At 32.8% G+C, this 22446-nt stretch overlaps 2 protein-coding genes and 1 long non-coding RNA gene across 3 annotated transcripts; 1 reads left to right on the forward strand and 2 right to left on the reverse strand.

Annotated features, from left to right (window-relative positions):
* Positions 1 to 2743: 2743 nt before the first annotated feature.
* On the reverse strand, positions 2744 to 3475 carry LOC148764469 (uncharacterized). Its single transcript, XR_016024160.1, has 2 exons — positions 3071 to 3475; positions 2744 to 2981 (listed from the first exon to the last, which is right to left on the reverse strand). It is a non-coding gene; the product is annotated as an uncharacterized LOC148764469 (long non-coding RNA).
* A 2906-nt stretch (positions 3476 to 6381) lies between these two features.
* LOC18611660 (stearoyl-[acyl-carrier-protein] 9-desaturase, chloroplastic-like) lies at positions 6382 to 8115 on the reverse strand. The gene is made up of 4 exons (XM_088805754.1): positions 8045 to 8115; positions 7619 to 7910; positions 6710 to 6955; positions 6382 to 6669 (listed from the first exon to the last, which is right to left on the reverse strand). The coding sequence occupies exons 1-4, from the start codon at positions 8113 to 8115 to the stop codon at positions 6382 to 6384; spliced, it is 897 nt and encodes a 298-aa protein (XP_088661880.1).
* A 5167-nt stretch (positions 8116 to 13282) lies between these two features.
* Positions 13283 to 19892, forward strand: LOC18611661 (Leucine-rich receptor-like protein kinase family protein). The gene is made up of 3 exons (XM_018129995.2): positions 13283 to 14609; positions 15637 to 17304; positions 19030 to 19892. Exons 1-3 carry the CDS (start codon positions 13673 to 13675, stop codon positions 19605 to 19607), a joined length of 3183 nt encoding a protein of 1060 aa, XP_017985484.2. The 5' UTR covers positions 13283 to 13672; the 3' UTR covers positions 19608 to 19892.
* The last annotated feature ends 2554 nt before the right edge of the window (positions 19893 to 22446 follow it).

Below are 22446 nucleotides of genomic sequence, written 5' to 3' on the forward strand. Positions count from 1 at the left end.
GTGCACTTGGGATGACCTTCTTAAAGCTCACGAAGATCTTGATGACATTGTTCTAGGGTTGTAACTGCACAAGCCAAAGCCCGATTGTTCTCTTAAATTGTCCCTGACAATCTTCCCTAGTCCCAAGGTTGTATGTTTTTTTTTATTCCTCTTTCATCGGCTGGCTGATCACCGTTTAGTAAGTTTTTAGTCATAGTATAGAGTAATTTTTGCAATGCATCCCATTATATATAACTTAAATATGGGGCATATGTGTCTAAAAGCTGTGTATATTATTGTAACATACAGGAAAATTTTAGTGGAATTTGTAAGTTATATGCCACGCACGTATTGCAACTCAATTATGGTTTGTGTCATATTGGCAACTCAACGGGTAGAGACTTCCTATGATTAAAGCCCTCTTGATTGCTCGCTCCTTGAATCTAGTCCTCGTATAATTGCATGCAGGCTTTCTGTTTTCTTTTAGCATTAAGAATTTAGGCAAATGATAAAAGAGTTTAAAATGGTCTGAATAATTTGAATGAGAAACAGAAAGTTTTTCTTCTTAAAAAGTTTGTAATAATTTTTTTTTTTTTTTTTTTTGGGTTTGGAAAAACTTTCAACTTTTTATGTACTATTCTTAACATTTTTTAGTTACCGTATTTATATTTTAAATTCAAGGAACATATTTATGAAATGAAAGAACATTTCAGATCAACTTTATCCATAATTGGCGTGTGATCTATATGTAACATTTTATATTAACCTAGATTTCAAGGGCAGTGATTTGAAGTTGAAAGCAAGTGGGCTTTGAGTTCAGTTGGCAATGACATGATTACATGATTGATGCCGTGTAAACTGTAGAAACGCATAAGGACAAAGACTGACAAGGGTGGATTCGAAGAGTGTTCACATTTCATGAATGTACGTTTAGGAGTGAACACCAAATATCTGAAAAGATATTAGGAGTATATTTATTTGCAAAATCCTCATTCATTAGCTGTCACTTGATGTAAAGTAAAACAAATACCGTGGATTTGTGATCACCAACCAATATTCTAAAGCAGATGGCCGGTGTCCTGCTCCTCCATCAACTAAAATATAATATCTATGTCCTCCTAATTTGCCTTTAGTATGAAATTCTTAACTTGTTCAGACGTGAAAAGAAAAGTGCTAAAACAGCTAAGCTTGTGAATTGAAATAGACCTGAACGATGCCACAAGCAAGTTGCTTAAGATTCCAAGATGATCATGTTCTCATCTTTTCTCCCCATCAAGAATTCCCATTACAAAATTCTCTCTCGCAATATGATCATTATGAATCTTCCATGACTTGAGCCATTGTCCTTGTGCTTGGAGCCAGGTTAGCTGAACCCCAAAGAGGAGGACAATTATCACTTTATCACATAGTTTAATTTCCTTATTCGCTCCATCCAAAAAGTATGTTGGAATAGTGATGAAGATGGAAGCCAATTTAATGAATTGTTGGTCGAAACTGACTGCACATGTTACGGTCAATGTGACCAAACTGATCAGCTTTGTTAACTTCAACATGAACAAGGTTATCCACTGGGGAAATGTTAATACATGTACTCCCTTGGGTTGCAAGGAATTGCGTGTGGGATTTGTTTGCTTCTCTTGCAGCAGTAAACCAAAACGTTTCTGTTTCCTTTTCGACCTGTTAGCCTGATGGGTTGAAAGTGGTTTTAGTCTCCTGTGTTGCGAGTATAACCTATCCCAAAAATAATCAAAAAGGCATCTTCTGGTGTGGGTAAGTAAATGCCAGAAACATCTGAGTCAACTGGTTTGAATGATAAATTCAATTGACCCTTCCTTATAGAAGAGAGGCTTTTGTGTGTTGTGAGCAGCTAGGAAGGAAAGAAAGTGAGGGGCTATATTTAGCTCACTCCTTTTTCCTTACTTGCCATAAGAATATAATGGGCTTTCATACATAAGACATTCACCTCTCTTGTATCTTGGTAATGTGAGATGTTTGAACTTTATGAAATTCAACAATATCTGATGCTGGACATATTGTTACCTTGATTGTGTGATACAAATTGAATTTACTGAACTTCTAATGAAGTATTGGCTGTGAAAAAAAAATGGTGATAACTGATCTAATCTTAGTTAGATCTTCATTCTTGGATCACTTCATTTCCTCTATTCTATCAATCTTGCAAATGTATTTATTAGCTCTATTCACCTGTGGAATGAAAAGGGGTAGGCAGGCACTTAAGAGAAGTTACAAAACTCTCTTTGTCTGTAAAGTGCACGTAAATGGTCTCTGACAGTTGTCTTATTTAGCAGCAATAGATTAACCTAACAAAAGTTTCAAAAGATTCACTTAGGATAAACTCCTTTTATTCTTCTTTTTCCTCATTCTTATTCAAGTCTGGTGTCATTTTAATCTACGAGGGTGTACTTCTTTAGATAGAATGGGAATCTTAATTGGCTCAGTGATACAGTCTCTCTTTTCTTGTCAAAGTGAAAAATTGGGGGAGGATTGCAGGTTTTGAAATAGTTTTTCAGGTCATCCCCATGATATACAACAGGCCAATTAATTGATCAGCTTTTCTACTCTAAAGCTCAAAAACATGCTACAGTTTAACCTCAAGTTAATAATAAATGAAACCAAGCTTGCACACACACTCTCAAGTATTAGACTCCATTGATTCAATTTGTTTACAACTTAATAATGATCAATTTTTGCAATATGAGATTTCAATTTGTTTACAACTTAATAATGATCAATTTTTGCAATATGAGATAACATCTAGTTCTTTATAATTGCACTTTGAGAGTTCCCACATAATTGATGTTGCATTCAAAATTAAAATTGCTATTTTAAATAGTTATATTACAAGAAATTAAGACTTAAACAGCTAATCAAGGGAGAGAGGTGGTGTAGATGTAGTCCTCATCAAGAACAGTTTCTTCAGCTGCCCCACCCTTTCCTTGTTTGCAATCAACATTATTCTCCTTGCCGCACTCAGCTCCTCCCTGTAACCATGATTTCAACGACCAAAGCACATAAGTAAGCTGAAAATGCATGCAAACCAAAGCTGAGAGCGATTCTAATTCTAACTCACCATTGGGACTGAGTTCCCAGCACCCAGCAGCACCTCTTTAGTAGTTTCCACTCTCCCATGCACAATAGAGATCATACAGAGGCAGAAAATCAGTGAAAGGAAGAACAAAGTTAGACCTGAAAACTTCATTGTACCTGATTGATAGAAACCCTGTCAAAGCAGCAAGGCTGAAGAAGATGTTTTTTTATGTATCATACACCAAAAACACAGCTCTAGTGTGATTAGATCTCAAACGAGCTTCTTAATTTGAACGGAAATTCTTAATTACAACACTAATCTAAATAACCTTAATTTATAAGATTATGAGTTTTAGATTATTTTGACCTGTCTCCTGATTCCTCAGCAGCAAGCTCGACCCACGAGAGCATGGGCTGGCTTCTTTTGGTGTCTTATCATTAAAATATAGAATTAAGATGACTGTAAGAGTAGAGCAGGGGGTTACTTCAGTTTATTAATTTCGTCTTTCAAGATTCTCAACTTCTTACACAGTGAATCGTTTTCTCTACTACTGGTTCATTTAGCTTTTGTTACTGTAAATGTCGAACAAATATTCTTCACTGCGTCAACAAAGACATTGATACTATATAGATGATGATATACTTTTGAATTGTTGGTGGATGCCATTAGAGGCCAAGTCCTACAATTTCATGCCTAGGGTGCTTCCACTTTTAGCTTTAGGAGTTATGAATCAAACACTGTCATGTCTTTCAAGTCAAGCTTTGCTCTAACTTTATAAGCAACTTTCACTATGATTTTTGGTTGTAAACTAGCTTTTCATTCTTTCTTTTTGATTGCTTGAGCCTCTAAAAATTATGAGTCCTGACGGACCCAAGATGATCTACAAGTCGACGACTAGGATTTATTTCTACGGTTTCTATCCAATTGATACTTCATTATAGGGCCCAATTTTCCCAACATGTAAACCACTAGTATGATTTTTACAACCAAATTACTTCTAAAACAATGATAAGCTAAATTATTTGAAAAATTCTTATACATTCATTATGATTTTTTTAAAAAAAAGTCGATTTTATCAACAAAAATAACGTATGATACAATAATGATTAAATGATAAAATTAATTATCATAAATTATAAATTTTATATGATAATAAAGATCATCATTTATATATATATAAGAATTTATAATTTAAGGGAGCTTTAGGAGTTAATATTTATAAACAACATTATTAACCGGCCAAAAATGAACATTAATAACTCATCATATTGGGCCGTAGGATGATAATGGACCAATTCAGCGCAGCCATACAATTTGTTAATTTAACAAGGAAAATGGAAGAAATGTTATGAAAGTTAGGGTCATGAATTAACAAAGACTTTATAATATAAAAAAATTATTCCCGACGATCGAAAGTTTTACTCCACGTGATATTTTATAAGGTTAACTATGTCCATTAAATTATAAGTAAGAAATTAATAAATAAATATGAAATAATAATTTGAAATTGAGTGCATATCAATTATATATATAAATATGTTTGTGGAGTTTAAAATTTTGACAATCAAGTATATAAAATAATTTTCGAATAAGTAATAATAATCGTGACACCTCCAAATTTTAAGAGATTAAGTCATGAAAAGAATCTCATTGTTTTGACTTAAATTTTAAAAATTTATGTTTCCATAATCAATATAAATTAAACCTGTTAATAATGCTTCTGAAATTGAGTTTGGAACAAAAAAAATAAATTAAAGTTCATAATTTTTTTTTTGGGGGGAGGGGAGGGGGGGGTGGGAGATTGGGTTAATTTGAATTGGATTTCAAATTGTGTGAGTTAGTTCAGTGAGTTCGAGCCATATATATATTCTAGTTTACTTTGCTAAAAAATGAGTTAATTTGTGCCTAAATTACTTTGAATTAAATTCTAATTTTTAACTTTCAAAATAAATCTGAGTTGGTATTTCAATTGATTAGATGTCTTATGTACAAATGGCTGCGAAACCACGTAAAATATAATCATGATTTGGACAAGTAACACATAATCAAATAATCCAATATGTTATGTAATTAAATAATGGGACAGACAAGGACAAGACAAAGAGAGGTTCCAAGCTCTAAGTCCAAATTGTCTTTGTTCCATGAAAAGAGGGATTAAAAAAGGGCTCTTCTCTTTACCAAAACCTAAACATTAAACAAGAGCATCATCAATAAAAGGAGGGTTCACGGGCACCCACCATTTGACCTCATCAATTATCTTCTCTCTTTAGTTTGACTTAAGGAAAGGGGTTGTGGATCACCCACCATACGGTCCACCAATGCAATGAATATTGTTATTATTGTGGGAATTTCTCTTGGTACTTAAATATAAACAATGAGAAATTTATTATTTAATTGATATCTTTCATTTCACTAAATGATGTTATCTTTAGAATTTTTTTTGAACCCTAAAGATTGTCATATGCTTACTTATGCATAAATACAAATGCCAACAAACCCTATACTCCTACTCTCTCTCTCTAGCCTTTTGATTTGTGAAAAATTATTCAAAGTTAAAGTGCTTATAAAATTGAAAAACAACATAAAATCAAGATACTATCTTTATCTTATTAACATTATAAAAACATTATAGGATAAGAGTTAAATTTCCTTCAAATTTTCTTTCCTTAGAATATTAACTGTTTACGTTGTGCCCTTACTTTGACAAAATATTTTAATTTAACTTCGGATAATCTTTTTTTTTTAAGAAAAGTATATGTAGAAAGTAATAATTAAACAAAAATTCATAAATAAAAAAGAAGAAAAAAAATAACATAGTAAGACTTGAACAAGATCTCTAATGGTGTCTAGGATCATCTTCATCACAGAGACAGGACCTCATGCACACAAGTCTACATAGATCAGTTAAGGTTGTCATCAAAAAATTATTCTACTCATTTTATGAAGCTCATATATTACAAACAAAATTGACTTAATACGTTCATAAAAAAGGCTCTTCAACCACCATGATCAGAAACTATTAAGATGTCCGCTCAACCCTATTTTTTGGTTCAAGAAAAAGATTTGCCGTTTGACCAATTGGATATAGCGTGAAGTCATAGTAATAATCATTTAAGGTTTGTTCAAGCTAAATCCCAATTGGTTTTCTTTTTTGGGTTGCAAAGGAACATCATGTCGTATTGTTCAAGAAACTACAACTAACAAATTCTTTTTCTTCTAGATGTGTATAGAAAGGAAAAAATGAATACCATTTCATCTCACAGGCAATGCATTGAAAACAGAAATCAGTTTGGCAATTTAACTATTACTATATAGGATAATATTGGTTGATGTTCTACTCAATCAAGCAGCAATTAAATTATTATTTCTCTACCAAAAATCCAGCTAAAAGGGATAGTGGATGCTTGGTTGGCCTTTCCTTGGGCCCACTCTTCCAACCTTTTGATCTTAGGTGGTAGTCCACACACAAAATCTTGAGCTCTTCGACCCTCACTACAAAGACCTGTCAACTTGTCAATTTTCCACCTTCCTATAAGAAAATCCAGTACCTCAGCGTAGTCCTTAGCAGTGTAGCCACCAAGCTTTTGCGAAAGTGCTGAAATGTGTTCAAGGAGGTAATCATCCTGGCCATCGTATACTAACTGGGCTGGCATTGTGATTTTTTTTCCTCATCATGTCTGCTAAAGCCAACATAGTCCCGTCGGGGTCGATTTGAAACAGCTTGTCCACGATCTTGGTGTAGGCAGCTTCATGGCGCTTCTCATCTGAAGCAATGGTGCCACATATCTTTGCCAATTTTATGTCCCCATGTGCCTTGACTAGCCTAGCTGTATTACCATGGGCGATGAATATTGTTTGCTCTTTCTTGAAACGAAGTATGTATGATAATATGAATCCATTGTACGGATTGTTCTCCCATTTAGTATCCTAATATAAGTGCAAATATCTATTATAAAAAAAGAAAATTTTTTTAGCAAAGTTCTGGGTACAAATTTTGCCAATCTGTCCTAGATCAAAAGATTTTGTTAAAATATATATATATATATATATATATCAACAGTAATATGCCATTTAATCAAACAAATCCGAGCTAAAGTTTCTTAATATTTTGCCTACATAAACTTAAAGTTCGGAATAAGGGCGTTAGAGAAAAATATTGGTTGGCTCTAACTTATAAGTTTAAATTTTCAGTTGAGTACTTATTTAAAGATGGTATTGAGCTAAAATAAAAGCTTTAATTTCAAACTTTTGAGCTACCCATTAGCATGTCAATGTTGAGCTTGGAATCAACTTCACTAATTAGACTTGCTTGTTTACATTAAGATGAAGCCGGATCAAGGTGAGAGATTAGCTTCGCTTTTGAATTGTAAAAGGGATGCTCTTTTTAATTAGTATTTGGAATCCAGTAAGTTATTAACAGGTTTAGAGATAAATTAGCCTTTTTGCAAATGAAAGTCAGTTTTTGTCGACAAGACTTACAAAATTCTGTTTTGTCCCTGTTTAAGGATAATTAAAAAAGATATAGATTCTGGATGAAAAGAAAAGGAAGATGATAAAAATGAGGTATTCCGTTTGATAAGTTGGTAGGGCTTCTTCCGTGACCATATTCCCAACCAGCTGATCAAAACAGTCATCCGGTATCTCTTTCGATCTTTCTCTCAACTCCTTAACCTGTTCAAAGAATCCTTCTTCAGATTCAGATGTTGGAAGAAAATCTTGCGGTTCCCAACTTTTCTCAACATGATTAAGGAGCACTAGGATATTGTCCGTAGCCCAACTCTCCAATGATTTGAAAATCTCCAGCTTTTCTGGTGGCAGGGAATGAGTCCTTCGAAACCCAACTGCCTCTTTAGCAGGGTGATATGCCTTCTTCTCCACCTTCCTAAAGAAGAAAATTGCAAGCCAAATTATCAGCAAGAAAAAAAGACTTTCGAAAAACATGCAATTTTGCACCAAATGGACAAAAGATCTCGTGAAGGAAACTCACGCAGTGGCTAAGGAATGAGTCGAGCTGGCCATGCAGACTTTGGAATAAGATCTAACGCTGTGCATGGGGAAAGAACCTTGGGGCCCGATGGAAACGCCATTGGGTGCAGCAAAGCCATTTTTCCCCCTTTGTAATATAATGTTTTTATTCTTCTCCTTACTTGGCTTTGCTTTTATATTAGCTTAAGGCACGTTCCATGTTATTTAAGCTTCAAGTAACCATGGACAGCAAAAATTATTTTTTCCCATTAAAAAAATGCAGCCAATAGAGTTTTTTTAGTAATAAATAATTTTGTAGGTATAGTGGGATTAATTAGGGTTGGCAGCTCATTAACTAAAACGAATAACGAAGAAGCAATGACAAATTTTGGAGTAGTTAAAGGTTGGAATCTACTATTTCTAATTAGTAACATTAAGGTTATGTTTTTTCTTTTATTTACATTTTCAAAAAGGGTTATATTGTTTGCATCATAAATAGAGTTACGAAAAGTGGACAAACGCTATCCACTCCTGAGCGTGACAAACAAACATGATCTCCAAATAGAACATGTGTAATAGGGTTTATGATTTAATTTAAAGTTTAAGGTTCAAGGTTGCATATAGAATTTATAATAAGGTCGAACAAAAAAACTCTTCAAACAATATCAACGTATTTTAACCATGTATTTTATTACTGTTTTCACAATTCAAATGCCTAATGGTTGACTCTTGTTTACATATACCATTCATTTTGAATTGCAAAGCCTATTCTATATGTAGGCTCCAAAACCAAGATAGGAAATTTATGAACCAACTTATAAACTTAAACAGTGTGGTGAACTGTTGTAAGCTTTGAAGACCACAATTTGATGTTTAACCCACCGACCATGAATTTATAACTCTTTCTTTGCTTTATAAGAGTGCTTTCGGCACTTGGTAATCCTTGTTTCTAGAGTCATTAGAATAGGATAAAATTTAAATTGATCCCACTAAAAAAATAAATTTAAGGGTCAATGTTTTATATAGAAAAAATTTGGAGGTCAATATATATAATTAATCAAAATAGAGCTATCACTTATTTTTCTTTTTGTTCTTAGAAGTAGTAGACAAAAAATTAGTGAAGGTAAAGAAAGATATTATTTAGCTACTATATAAAACTAATCTTATGTTGACAATTGCAATTCACGAGTGTAAAAAGAACTTTTTCAATAATGAAAATAGTGAATAATTTATTACATAATGGAATGAGATGTAGTTTGATAAGTGATTTTTTGTTTGATATGTATATAGAAGAAAATAACATTGGATAATTTTGATAATTAATCAAGTGATTATACAACAATTTTCAAATACATATGAAAAGTCTATTGACCCCATTGAAAAAATTTTCAGACTACGTACGCCACTGAATGAATGCACTATAATTGCTGCTTAGGGGATACATCAAAGGCGGAGGGAGGGGAGGGCTAGTAGGGGCCCCGGTTCTCCAAAGTTTCAAAATTTTATTAATTTTTTTTAATTTTTGTTTTAAATATTTATAATTTTATCTTTATTTTTTAACAAATTTTATAATTTCATCCCTCTAAATATTAATTTTTTTATTTTTACTCTCTCAAACCTAAAATCCTAGCTCGACTGGGATACATGGTATCATATTATAGGTGCTGATCTACAACGATATTCTTAACCAACACGTACGGCCTTCTTGGTTCTTGTATTATAGCTGCCATTAAAATCTCATAGGAAAAGGCCCCCAACTTCCATATTAACATAGTGCTGAGGCTATCGAGGACACTCTTTTAACTGATCTAGCATCCTAGGATCATTCGAGTTATAGACCTCCTTCACACCATACTCGGTAAGAGGGGAAGAGAAATAAGGGAAAATGATTTTTCCTTCACTCGATCCTTTCCTTTCTTTTGTTTGGTAGGAAAGAACTAAAAAAAAAAACAAAAGAAAAATGGATAGATTAATTTATATCTCTCCATTCTGTGTAAATTCAATCTTCTTTTATTATTTTTTTATACCAAAGATAAGAAGGAAAAGCAATATTTCTTTTATTCCCGCTCTCTTTGTCTTTGCTCACCTTGATCACCTTCTCTCTATTTTCCTTTCTGCCGTCCACACACACAGTATAAGAGTTTAAAATACTCAACCTCCTTTATTTTGCATGCAGGATCCATGCACCACAATGACCATGCCACGTCATAATTTAGTTACTCAGTTTATTTTATCATATCACTAGCCATGATTTATTCCTCGATTGGAACCTAGTTAATTCCTGGGATATATCTTTCCACGACTTCAGTAGAGTACCCACGCAGGTGATTTGGTTACATGCACTTAGTAACCCTCCATCCTCCATGTATCCACGTAATGTTTTTTCATTATCAGATATGAATCACGTTTTATTTCAAAAGGTTAGGCAATCAAGCACTACGTAACATAAAAAAGAATCAATGACAAAGTTAAGATTTTACGTTTAGAGGACGAACAAGAAGTAGATCTGTCATGTGGTTTTGAGATAATAGAGTTTGAAAAAAAAATTTATTACAATAGGTTTTAATTTAGCCTTTAAATTTATTAAAATTAATTGTTGATTAATTATTGTGAAATATTTCATCAAATAAAAAATTATTTTAAAGACAAGATTAAAAAATTAAAAAAAAAAACAAGAATATAATATAAAATTTTAAATTTTTTTAAAGAGACAGGACCCTTACTAGCTTCCCATTCCCCCCGCCAGTAACCCAAGATAATAAATTTTGACTAGCCTTTAATAAAAACAAAAATCCTCTTTCATTTCTCTTTTGCTAGTAGAAATTTAATAATATTTTTTATTTTTCTTTTCATAGATTTGGTTCTCATTTCATTAACTATTCCTTCCTCCTTGAGGTTGTACACAATTTTGTAGCAATTGCTATTCGCTTCTCATACTTTTTCCTGTATCTTTTCTGTTAAAGAGTTTTCTTGACTCTAGATTCAATTATAATTGAATGTACTATGTTATATTTACACCCCCCACCCCCCAAAAAAAATTCTAGCTTATATTTTATAATTGCTATATTTGCAACATAAATAGTTCTAAAAAGTGAATTTGAGTTTGGTTCGTTAAATATGAGAATGAATAGAAGCATTTTATTAAAAAATTAGTTTGATTATTGTATTTTTATATGTATATATATAGGTATAATGGTCAAATAAATTTTTAAATTATTCAAAAAAATTTAAATAAATCTTTATTATTTTATTACATTCAATCAAATTCTTATACTTTTATCTTAAATCAAATAAATTTTTATAATTAATAATTGATTAATTGTCATTAGTCTAAATACTATTTATAATTTTATATCCACATGACACAGATATGACGTTAATTTAGAATGTAAAAAATGTCACATTATCATATTATGATGTCAAATTAGTATATTATGTTATTATCAATTATGATATATCAACATGTCATGTCATTATCAATTATAATATATTAACATACTATGTCAGTATCATATGATATAAAATAACAAATGAAAATATTAATTAAGTCAATCATTAATTATTTGATTCAAAATAAAAATATAAAAATTTATTTGATTCCAAATAAATATATAAAAAGTAATAAAAATATAAAAGTTTACATGAATTTTTTTAACATTATGTCATGTATATTATTATTTATGTTAATTTATATTTTTTATAATTTTAAAAAAATTATATTTTTTGTAATCAGAGATATATAGCCAACTATTTTGAAAAATTTTACCCAGTTATTCAGATTTCAGCCCGTGTAGTAGGGCAGTTGCCATCGACTTACCTTAAAAAAGGAGCATTAAATCTTTCTAATATTTAAAATTGTAGGATCAGGACATTGGTCATTTCCAAATATGTCCATGGAAAGAACAGGAAGAATTATACCAGTGAGCAAACCCAGTTAACGGCGTTAACGGACAAGAAAGATAATAAACCGGGTTTGGTTCCCACCCACAAAATGCCAAAAGTTGTCAAAAAGTACTCAAGTAATTATTTTTAATTACACCAATTACATCCAACTTTATTACATCTTATCTTGTTGAATTATATATTAATTAATCTTGTTTAGCAGGATAGCACTCACATTGCTAAATTATTATTTTATTTTTATTATCATTATTATTATTATTATTTGTATAAATAATAGTATTAACTAAAAGAAGCCAACCCTATGTTTTTTAAAGATTATACTACCGTGCATGGATTTTTTTTAGAGAAAAAGTTTCTTTTTCCAAGGTTTTTTTGTACAACTTTTTCCAAAGTTGACAATACGTTAATTTAATTTTTTTTGGATTATTCTTTATAAAATTTCACAAAAATTTATAAGGTTGCTGCATATTTATTAAATTAAAATTAAAAAAATAATTTATTAATTTTAATCTAATGTACACATGACAACCTTATAAACTCTTTTATGAAATTTAAAATTTTCTCAATTCATGTATAGGATGATTTTTATATCAGTGATAATTTTTTATTTAACTTTAATTATAAAATATATTTCAAAATATAAAATTATTTTTAATTTTTAACTAATAAATTTAAATTAAATGAGTCTAAATAAGAGAGTCGAGCTCGATTTTAGATAAAGTATCAACTAGCCTAACTTGACCCTACATTAACTAAAGTGAGGAAGACATATACAATTGGGCAATTTCTACCAAAGTAAAAAGTAAATAATTTAGATCATATTGCTACTTAACTATTTTTGAGAGTTTCTAATCAAAATTTTTTAAAAGAAAAAAAAATCCATTTGCGAGAGAGTACTTAATTATGTAAAGATCTCCTTCAACTTATTTTTTCCTTTGTTTATCAAATTACAATTTTTAGGAAGGGGGCATGCAGTTAATACAAGATTAAATACTTGAGTGCTTTTTCTAAATGTTTTTAATATAATTATCATTAAGAATTCATTTTTATATTTCTTAGAGTAAATAAAATAGTGAAAAGGATAAGTTTGGCATTTCGTAAACTTTACTAAATATATAAAGTCATAAACAGGTAAAAGGAAATTAAAAAGGGGACAAGAACTAAACATCAATAATTTTAAGTATTAATGTTTAATTATTTATGGAATTAGATAACAAATATTATCCTATAAAAACGGAAAGGAAAGAAAGAAACAAACATTACAAGATAAAAACTGGTGGTAAAAAAAGGAAGGTAGTGAAACAGTAAAAAAAAAAAAAAAAAAGGAAACGTAGAATTAACAGTGTTAGGGAAGGAATGCGATGAAAAAGGCATGTGAGTGGGGAGGAAACAGCGGCAGCAGCAGTAGGAGAAGTAAGTAAAGAAAAGCGGGGGCAAGTAAGATATGTCTGCGAAAACTCCCAAAATGGGGAAAAAATGGAAAGAAAAGGACACAAGTCTCTCTCTCTTTTTTAGCTAAGGTTAACACCCTTTGCCCCTTGTACCTTTACAGACTGTAGTTACTCGTTCCCACCAACCATCTTTCTCCACCTCTCTCTCTCTCCCTACCGCCATTTTTAACGAAGTTCGCTTCCCCCATTTTTAAATTAAAAGAAAATTAAAACTCTTTAAAGTTTCTCTCCCGAACAAACCCTAGTTCACTTTCTTTCTCAAGCAGAAGCTGCTTCAGTTTCTGGAGTTTTTTTTTGGGTTGGGATTTTCTAATCAATGAATTAAATGAATCTCTCTTTTTCTTTCGCTTTCTCCTTTTATTTTCTTTTATTAATCTTATTTTTCGGATTTGCTTCTGCATCTGGGTTCGACCCGTCGGAGCTCCGATCTTTACTCGAGTTCAAGAAAGGCATCAAGACAGACCCTTTCGATAAGGTACTCTCGGTATGGGATCCGGATACTCAACCCGACCCGACTTCGTGGACCGGCGTCTCCCGCGACCCCAACTCTGGCTCCATCGTTTCCCTCAACTTAGATCGTCTCGGACTCGTCGGTGACCTCAAGTTCCACACTCTCACTCCTCTCCGGAACCTCCAAAACCTCTCGTTGTCAGGCAACGCCTTCACGGGTCGGGTCGCACCCGCATTGGGCTTGATAACCTCGTTGCAGCATTTGGATCTGTCCGATAACCAGTTCGTCGGCACGATCCCGGGTCGGATCACGGACCTCTACGGGCTAAATTACTTGAATTTATCGGGTAACAAGTTCGCCGGGGGCTTGCCGGGCGGGTTTCGAAATTTACAGCAATTAAGAGTGTTAGATTTGCACAACAATGCGCTTCGTGGGGATATAGGCGAGTTACTGGGTGAGTTAAGGAACGTTGAACACGTTGATTTGAGTTATAACGAGTTTTACGGGGGTTTGTCTGTGGCTGTTGAGAATGTGTCCAGTTTGGCTAATACACTGCGTTTTATGAACTTGAGTCATAACCAGCTGAATGGTGGGTTTTTAAAAGAGGAAGCAATTGGGTTGTTTAAGAATTTGCAGGTTTTGGATTTGGGTGATAATTGGATTACTGGGCAGTTGCCAAGTTTCGGGTCTTTGCCGGGTTTACATGTTTTGAGATTGGGGAAAAATCAGCTTTTCGGGCCGGTGCCAGAGGAATTGTTGGTGGGTTTTGTACCGTTGGAGGAGTTGGATCTCAATCACAATGGATTTACGGGTACTGATTTTTTGTTGACTTTTTCTCCATTTATTCTATTGTTTTGATGATGAAGTTGGAATGTTTAGTCAACAGACTACTAATTTTCAGGCTAAAATATGCATCTATTTTTTGTATTTGAATTATTGATAGATGTTAGATAATAGAGACCAATGCCAATAGTTCATTTTATTCTGATTTTCCCATATAAGCAGTGTTAGTTAAACATGCACCTATTTACATACAGTTTTCTAAAATTGGCGTTTTATAAGTTTATGAATGTGAAGTGATTTGTGAGGTGTTACTCATTGTATTCCATGATTTTGATGATTGAGTTTATGGTGAAATCATCTGCCTGATCAAATTGTAGAACTTTTTGGGGTGATAAGTTGCAATGAGATAAAAGAATTTGACAAGTGAATGTGCTTTGAAAAGAAAAAGAAAAAAGAAACAACACCAGGGAAACAGTACATTTGGCAAAGGATATTAAAAAGGACCTTGCTCCTACTGGTCTAACTAGTTGATGTTCCTAAAAAAAGCAATGATATAATGTAATTGATATAGTTAACACCATATAGAAGAAAAATATTTCTTGTTTGTTTTTGCTTTATATATACTGTTTGAGGATTGATGAAAGAGTGCGATGCACTCCTCCTGCATCATAGGAGTGTTTCAAACAAAATAAGATACTTGCTTAAGGGGATTCTAGGCAGTTAGGCTGTTTAACAACTAGTCATCTACTAAATCTGAGCTAATCTTCTTGCTTTTGCTTAAAGTAGTGGTTACCAAACTAGGAAGATCTTACATTCATGGATATCCACCAAATGCAAATCAACGAATCCCATCAATGAGTTGTTTAACTGTAGCAAAAATCAGCGCTTTAGTGTTATGTTGATGATACATAATTCTGCTATGAGAAAATTGAATCATGAACTCCTTTTTATTCTTTTATTAACCTAATGTTGCACTGAAATTCACCTCTGTGCCCATTTGACTGTTTGCATATCTGAAGCCATCTGATATTTTACATCTTACCAAATCTGTGCAGGTTCAATTCGTGTAATTAACTCTACAACTTTGAAGGTTCTGAATCTTTCTTCTAATCAGTTGTCTGGTGATTTGCCCTCTTCTCTAAGAAGCTGTGAAACAGTCGATTTGAGTAGCAACATGATCTCTGGTGACATATCTGTTATGCAGAATTGGGAAGCCTCTTTGATAGTTCTTGATTTGAGTTCAAACAAGTTGTCAGGAAGCCTTCCAAACTTGTCTCGCTTTGAGGATTTAAACACATTTAACCTTAGGAACAATTCCCTTGTCGGTACCTTGCCTTCTCTATTAGATACCTGTCCAAGATTGTCTGTTGTTGAACTCAGTTTGAATCAACTCAGTGGGCCTATACCTGGTGGTTTGTTTACTTCTACAACATTGAAAAACCTGAATCTTTCAGGAAATCATTTCACCGGGCCAATTCCTCTTCAAAGCTCACGTGTTAATGAATTACTTGTTATGTCTTCTTATCCACAAATGGAGTCTCTTGATCTCTCCAATAATTCTTTGACAGGTGGTTTGCCTTCAGAGATTGGCAACATAGCTAGACTCAAGCTGCTGAGTCTTGCAGACAACGAATTATCGGGCCAGCTGCCCAGTGAATTAAGCAAACTTAGTAATTTGGAATACCTTGATTTATCTGGAAACAACTTCAAGGGGAAAATCCCTGATAAGCTTTCACCCGGCCTCAATGAATTTAATGTGTCTGGTAATGATCTGTCAGGACCTGTTCCTGAAAATTTGAGAGGCTTCCCTAAGTCTGCATTTTCTCCTGGAAACTCATTGCTAATTTTTCCTAATGGTATGCCATCAACAGACTCAGCTCAAAATCAGGTCAATGATCATGCGAGACATCATGGTTCAAAGGGTAATATTAGAGTAGCGATCATTGTTGCCTCAGTTGTAGCTGCTGTAATGATTGTGTTTGTATTATTGGCATATCACCGAGCACAACTTAAAGAATTTCATGGAAGAAGTGGATTTACTGAGACAACAACTGCAGGTGATGCAAAGTTAGGCCGGCTTTCACGACCTTCCCTTTTCAAGTTCCACCAAAATGCTCAGACGCCACAAACTTCATTGAGTTTTTCAAATGATCACTTGCTTACTTCAAATTCTAGGTCATTGTCTGGACAGCAAGAATTTGTTGCTGAAATTGTTGAGCACAGTGCACCAGAGAGAGTCACAACCTTTTCAGCGTCTGTAAACCCTAATCTACTAGATAATCAGTCAGTAACATCTGGGAGAAAATCCTCCCCTGGCTCTCCATTACCATCATCACCCCGTTTTATAGAAGCATGTGAACAGCCGGTGATATTGGATGTGTACTCACCTGATCGTTTGGCTGGAGAATTGTTCTTTCTCGATACTTCATTAGCATTCACTATTGAGGAGTTATCTCGTGCTCCAGCGGAAGTTCTGGGTAGAGGCAGCCATGGAACTCTATATAAAGCTACTCTGCATAATGGACATATGTTGACTGTGAAGTGGTTGCGTGTAGGACTGGTTAAACATAAGAAAGAATTTGCTAAGGAAGTTAAAAAGATAGGGTCTGTAAGGCATCCTAACTTTGTTCCAGTCCGAGCATACTATTGGGGGCCAAGGGAACAAGAGAGGCTTCTTCTGGCAGATTATATACAGTGTGATAGCTTGGCTCTGCATCTGTATGGTAAGAGCTTTTAATATTTCTTTTCTTTTCTTTTGTTCTTTGTGATTATTTAACTAAATCTTAATGTTTGTGTGTCATTTATTTTCATTAAGTCTTTGAAGTTATCTTATCACACTGATTATGATGTTTATGGTCTTGTTTTTTTTTTTTTTTTTTTTGTGGAATTGGGAGAAGGGGGATTCGAATCTTACTCTTTTAACAGGGAGATCATGCACCAACCAATGAGCCAAAAGCTCGGGTGCGGTTATGGTCTTGTTTGCCTTCTTTTTCTCCTTTTGTGTTAGCTTTGCACATTATTTGTTGCATGTTAATATTGCTTGGTTAGCTGTTGGTACTTTACTCTTTCTTAGCTGCTACAGGTTTGGTGACACTGAAATCAAGATGGTGCATATTCAGTTTATTGCACTTGACATGTCTGTTATGAGTTCTTTTGATGTCAGTTTGAAGTATTTCTAACTTTACGTTCCTGGGATATTTGTTGAGTGCTGTCTTACCTCAATTTTTACAGGGGTATTATTTGCTCACTCATTCAATATGGTCTTCTGTGTATTTGTGCAACTGTGCATGGTACGGGAATAGAAAGTCAAGTCCTCATCTCACTTTGTTTAGATCTGTAGCAGGACCTAGAAACAGATTTTGATAAAGTGTGCTGCCCTACCTATGTAGCAGGCTTATCATCAAATGATTATGAAGTTAAACAGGATAGTGTGTGTGTTCACTGTTGATGTTTTTTGTGATTGTTGTGAAGTAGGTCTAGGAGAAGCAAGTGATGCATTGATACTTAACTGGATTTTGACCTCCTTGGAGGTCAAATTATATTGGATCAGTGTCAAATGAACCATACTGGTAGCAATAATTTTTCAGTTCATTAATATAAGGTGGTCAATTAAACATAAAATTAGGTGTTCTTGCTCATTCTATGATCACCTTAGGTTGCCACTATTCTTAATACTACTGATGCTAGACTTTACCATCCTAATTATGAATTAGGTTGTATTGCATTAAATATAATTTTATGGTTTTGTACTATATCTTTGCATCAATGTTGGTGACAGATTTAGAACAAAATCGGATGCCTCACTTTTAAGGAGAACAGAAACTGTTATTTCAGATGACAACCCATTTGGATCCTCTCCTGATGAACTTGTCATCAATCAGCATAGGATAAATTTAGTACAAATTCTTGGAAGTCAAAGAACATGGCAGTAGGCAAGAAATGATTGCATTAATTTAAGAGGAATACAAACCTAGATGCTTTGAATGTAGTTTAGAGTTTGGCTCTAATGTGTTAATCCGGTGGCTCAGCTTCTTTTAAATTCCTTTTTTCCCCCTCCCCCATGACTATTCCTTTTGCATTTTCTTCCTAGCAAAAGATGGATCATTGACCTGTTCTTGGCACTGTGGCATTACTTCTGCATTGCTTGTTGTAAATGAAGAATGGCAACTGAGGGATCTGCCTCTTTGATCAATCAGGATTAAAGATTAACAGGTTAAATGTGGAGAAAATATTCAAACATGTGTGGTCTTAAAAACACTAGGTTTTAAAGTTCTTAAATGTTTCATGGCTGAATCAAATTGAAGATTAGAAACAATATACTAGGGATCTTTTTTCCCAAACCCAATGAAAGAGAAGATGGTAATTATTAGGGTAAAATACTTTCATTGAGATTATGCCTTCATGTTTTTATTTGCTTAATCTAGATATGTATATGTATGTTAATGCAGAGACTACTCCTCGGAGGTACTCCCCATTATCATTTGGCCAAAGACTGAAAGTCGCTGTGGAAGTTGCTCAGTGTCTGCTATACCTCCATGATAGAGGGCTGCCACATGGAAACCTAAAGCCGACAAATATACTCCTTGCTGACCCTGATTACCATGCTTGCCTCACCGATTATTGTCTTCATCGGCTGATGACACCAACTGGCATTGCAGAGCAAATTCTGAATCTGGGAGCTCTTGGGTACTGTGCTCCAGAACTTGCTGCTGCATCTAAGCCAGTCCCATCATTTAAGGCTGATGTGTATGCTCTTGGAGTGATCCTGATGGAATTGCTTACAAGAAGAAGCGCTGGGGACATAATATCAGGTCAATCAGGAGCAGTGGATCTGACAGATTGGGTTCGATTATGCGATCAAGAAGGACGGGGAATGGACTGTATTGACAGAGACATTGCTAGTGGGGAGGAACACTTGAAAGCGATGGATGATTTGCTTGCCATATCACTCAGGTGTATTCTTCCTGTGAATGAGAGGCCTAACATCAGACAAGTATATGAGGATCTCTGTTCAATATCCCTTTGAAATTTTGTACATTCGTCCTGGAATTCATTTTTGTCATTCCTCGACCACATTGTTGATTTTTGTCCTTTTTTTTTTTTTATTTTGTTTCATATTAATTCTTTCCCCCCGTCAATTGGTCTTTCCCCTCGTCAATTGGTTTTCAGCCTTGTGATTTTGGGCAAGTTATCACATTTCATTTTCTTGAAAATTTTCCTGTAAAGTGACTACTGATCCATTGATTATTTGACAGTGCTTTTCGGTTTGATCCTCAATTGAGAAAAGAAGGTTGCGATTTTTTCTTCCCAATCTCTGTTTAGGATTTCAATCTGCCTCACTTTTTCGACCATTAATTACACAATCAAATCTCAAACATAGATACTTTTAGGTAAGTTCTTACACTAATCACGAGCTACAAATGATATTAAATGGACAAACAAGCGGCGCACGGCTTCATATCAACTGCTGCTACTTCCACTCTCAAGTTGACCGCCATTTTCCAGAGCTCAGGTTACGAAAACTACCCACTTACACTCCTCCAGGTAAAAGCAGGGCAACTTATTTGTAGGACATTGCTCATTAAAGCTTTGTTTTGTCCATGTTTGTGGTAGCATCTCTGTTTTTTGTTGTTTTGCTTCTAACAACAGCCCGGGCCCGTTATACTGTTGAAACCATTAGTCAATAGTTAAAAAAAAATTAGATCTAATACTACATAAATATTTTAAAATATAAATACTCATTGTTTCTCGAATTTAAGCATATTCTTTATCCAAAAAAATGTGCTCATCCTTCTTCCAAAAACCTTAATCAGAAAAATAAAATCTAAAAATTTTTGAAGGCTTGAAAATTTGGAGTTGTATTCGCCTTTAAAATCAAAAACTTCTTTTTTGAAGTACAGTCTATTGTCATTAAACTCAACAGTTTGAAAAATTTTTTTTCATTAAAAATGATGTATTAAAAGTAAATTTTTTATTCAATAATGGATATCTCAAATTTGATGTTGTTTGATCAAAAGATTAATTTCTTACTTGTAATTACTTATTTTCTTTAAAAAATTTTACCTAAAATTTGTTGACGTATAAAGATTTTGACTTGATTATTATATGTCAAAAGTTTAAAAGTTCGATGGTGTACCATGCAGTGGGTTTCGTTTTCCATTTGTGAGGCTTTAGCTCTGCAGTGTTTTCGTTTTTGATTTCCTGATTCAATTTTGCTGTGTTTTAGATTGGGTCGGGACTAGGTTTTGCTTCTGATGTTGTGCTTGCAGTATCGCTGTTGGGAAAGGGCTCTTGTGGTTCCCATGAGATTTGATGGGAAAACATCTTAATCTTCTTGCAACATGGGGAGAGATCTTGAATTTCCATTCGTTGATCGGATTTAGATTTTTTGAGTTTTTGTTTCTATCATGGTTGGTAGCTCTTTATATTTTTTTCATTATGAAATCAAAGTTGCTTTTTAAAAAAAAATATTAAATTTTTTTAGTTAAATATTATATTTTATTAAGTATCAAAATAAGATAAATTATCGCATCCACAAATATCATTATGAAGTTTTATTAAATTTTAAGTTTTTTTTTTCTTTGTTAAATATTAAAATGAGTTTTATTAAGTTTTGAAAAGAAATATGAATAGTTTTTTTAAGTGGGCATTTGTATTTTAAAGTATTTATGTATTTTTTTTTTAACTGTTGACTAACAATGTTAATAGTTAATAAATCAAAGATATTGTTTTGAAATAAAAAGGACCAAAGTGTGTTTTGAGAGAATTTTTTTTATCTTATCTGTATTTTTAAAGAGGTCAAATAGAAAGAGACATTTAACAATTAAAGAGGATTTTATATATAATTCAATTCTCATTCATTTAAAAAATTAAATAAAATTTACAAGATATTGGACATATAAAAAAATTACATATTAATAGCAATGACAGTGTTATATATATTTATATATACATATATATATATATATATGTATATATATATGATTAAACAAAATTATAAAGGAAGTCTCTCTTACTCTTTACGCTCAAGAGTGGAAGATAAAACAATTTTTCAAACTCAAATGAATTGCGTTTTTACTTTGTTGTATTCTACACAAAATGGTAGCTCTCCTCTTATTTTCTGATTACCTCTTAAACTGCTACTTAACAACTTAAGTTATTAGGTTGAATTGTTGAGATATAATATATTATGATAAGTCATTAAGTTAGACTGTTAAGATATAATATGTTATGATAAGCTTATATTTAATGCTTGTTTGGCCTGACTTTTTTCTAACTTATTTACCTCTTAAAAGCAAAAATTAGGCCAAACATAAATTTTGAGAAACTCTTAAAAAAAGTAACTTTTTTTTTTAAAAAAAAAAGAGTTTCAGGAAAAGCTCCTATGAAGAGTTTTTTCTTATCTTCTTTTACAAATGCAAGAAAATTTTTATTTCTATTCCAAAACTATCCTCATCTGTTAAGAATAATTACAATATTACCCTCTCAAAAAAAATACTCTCTACGATAATTTTAATCAAAATTATAATTTATAAAAAAGAACCTATAAAAAAAATTTACGTAACAACTTTAATTTAATTTTAAAAACTATTATTTTTCATAAAAGCTTCAAAATAACTTTTAAACTAGAAAAAAAACTAAGCCAAACAAGCTTATATTAAGACTTAATGAGTTTAAGTTAATAGATTCACTTTTAATTTTTTTTATATTTGATAGACTTAATATATTGAGTTAAAATTTATATGATAACCAGTAATATGCTCACCATAATGACTCCAATTTCATTAAATACTTGTAGAAATAAAAAAAATTATTAAATAAAAAATGATTTAAAAAATATTAAAATATATATAATAAATAAATAA

This window comes from Theobroma cacao, chromosome 1 (assembly GCF_053813885.1).
Source record: "Theobroma cacao isolate CCN51 chromosome 1, ASM5381388v1, whole genome shotgun sequence".
Taxonomy (NCBI): domain Eukaryota; kingdom Viridiplantae; phylum Streptophyta; class Magnoliopsida; order Malvales; family Malvaceae; genus Theobroma; species Theobroma cacao.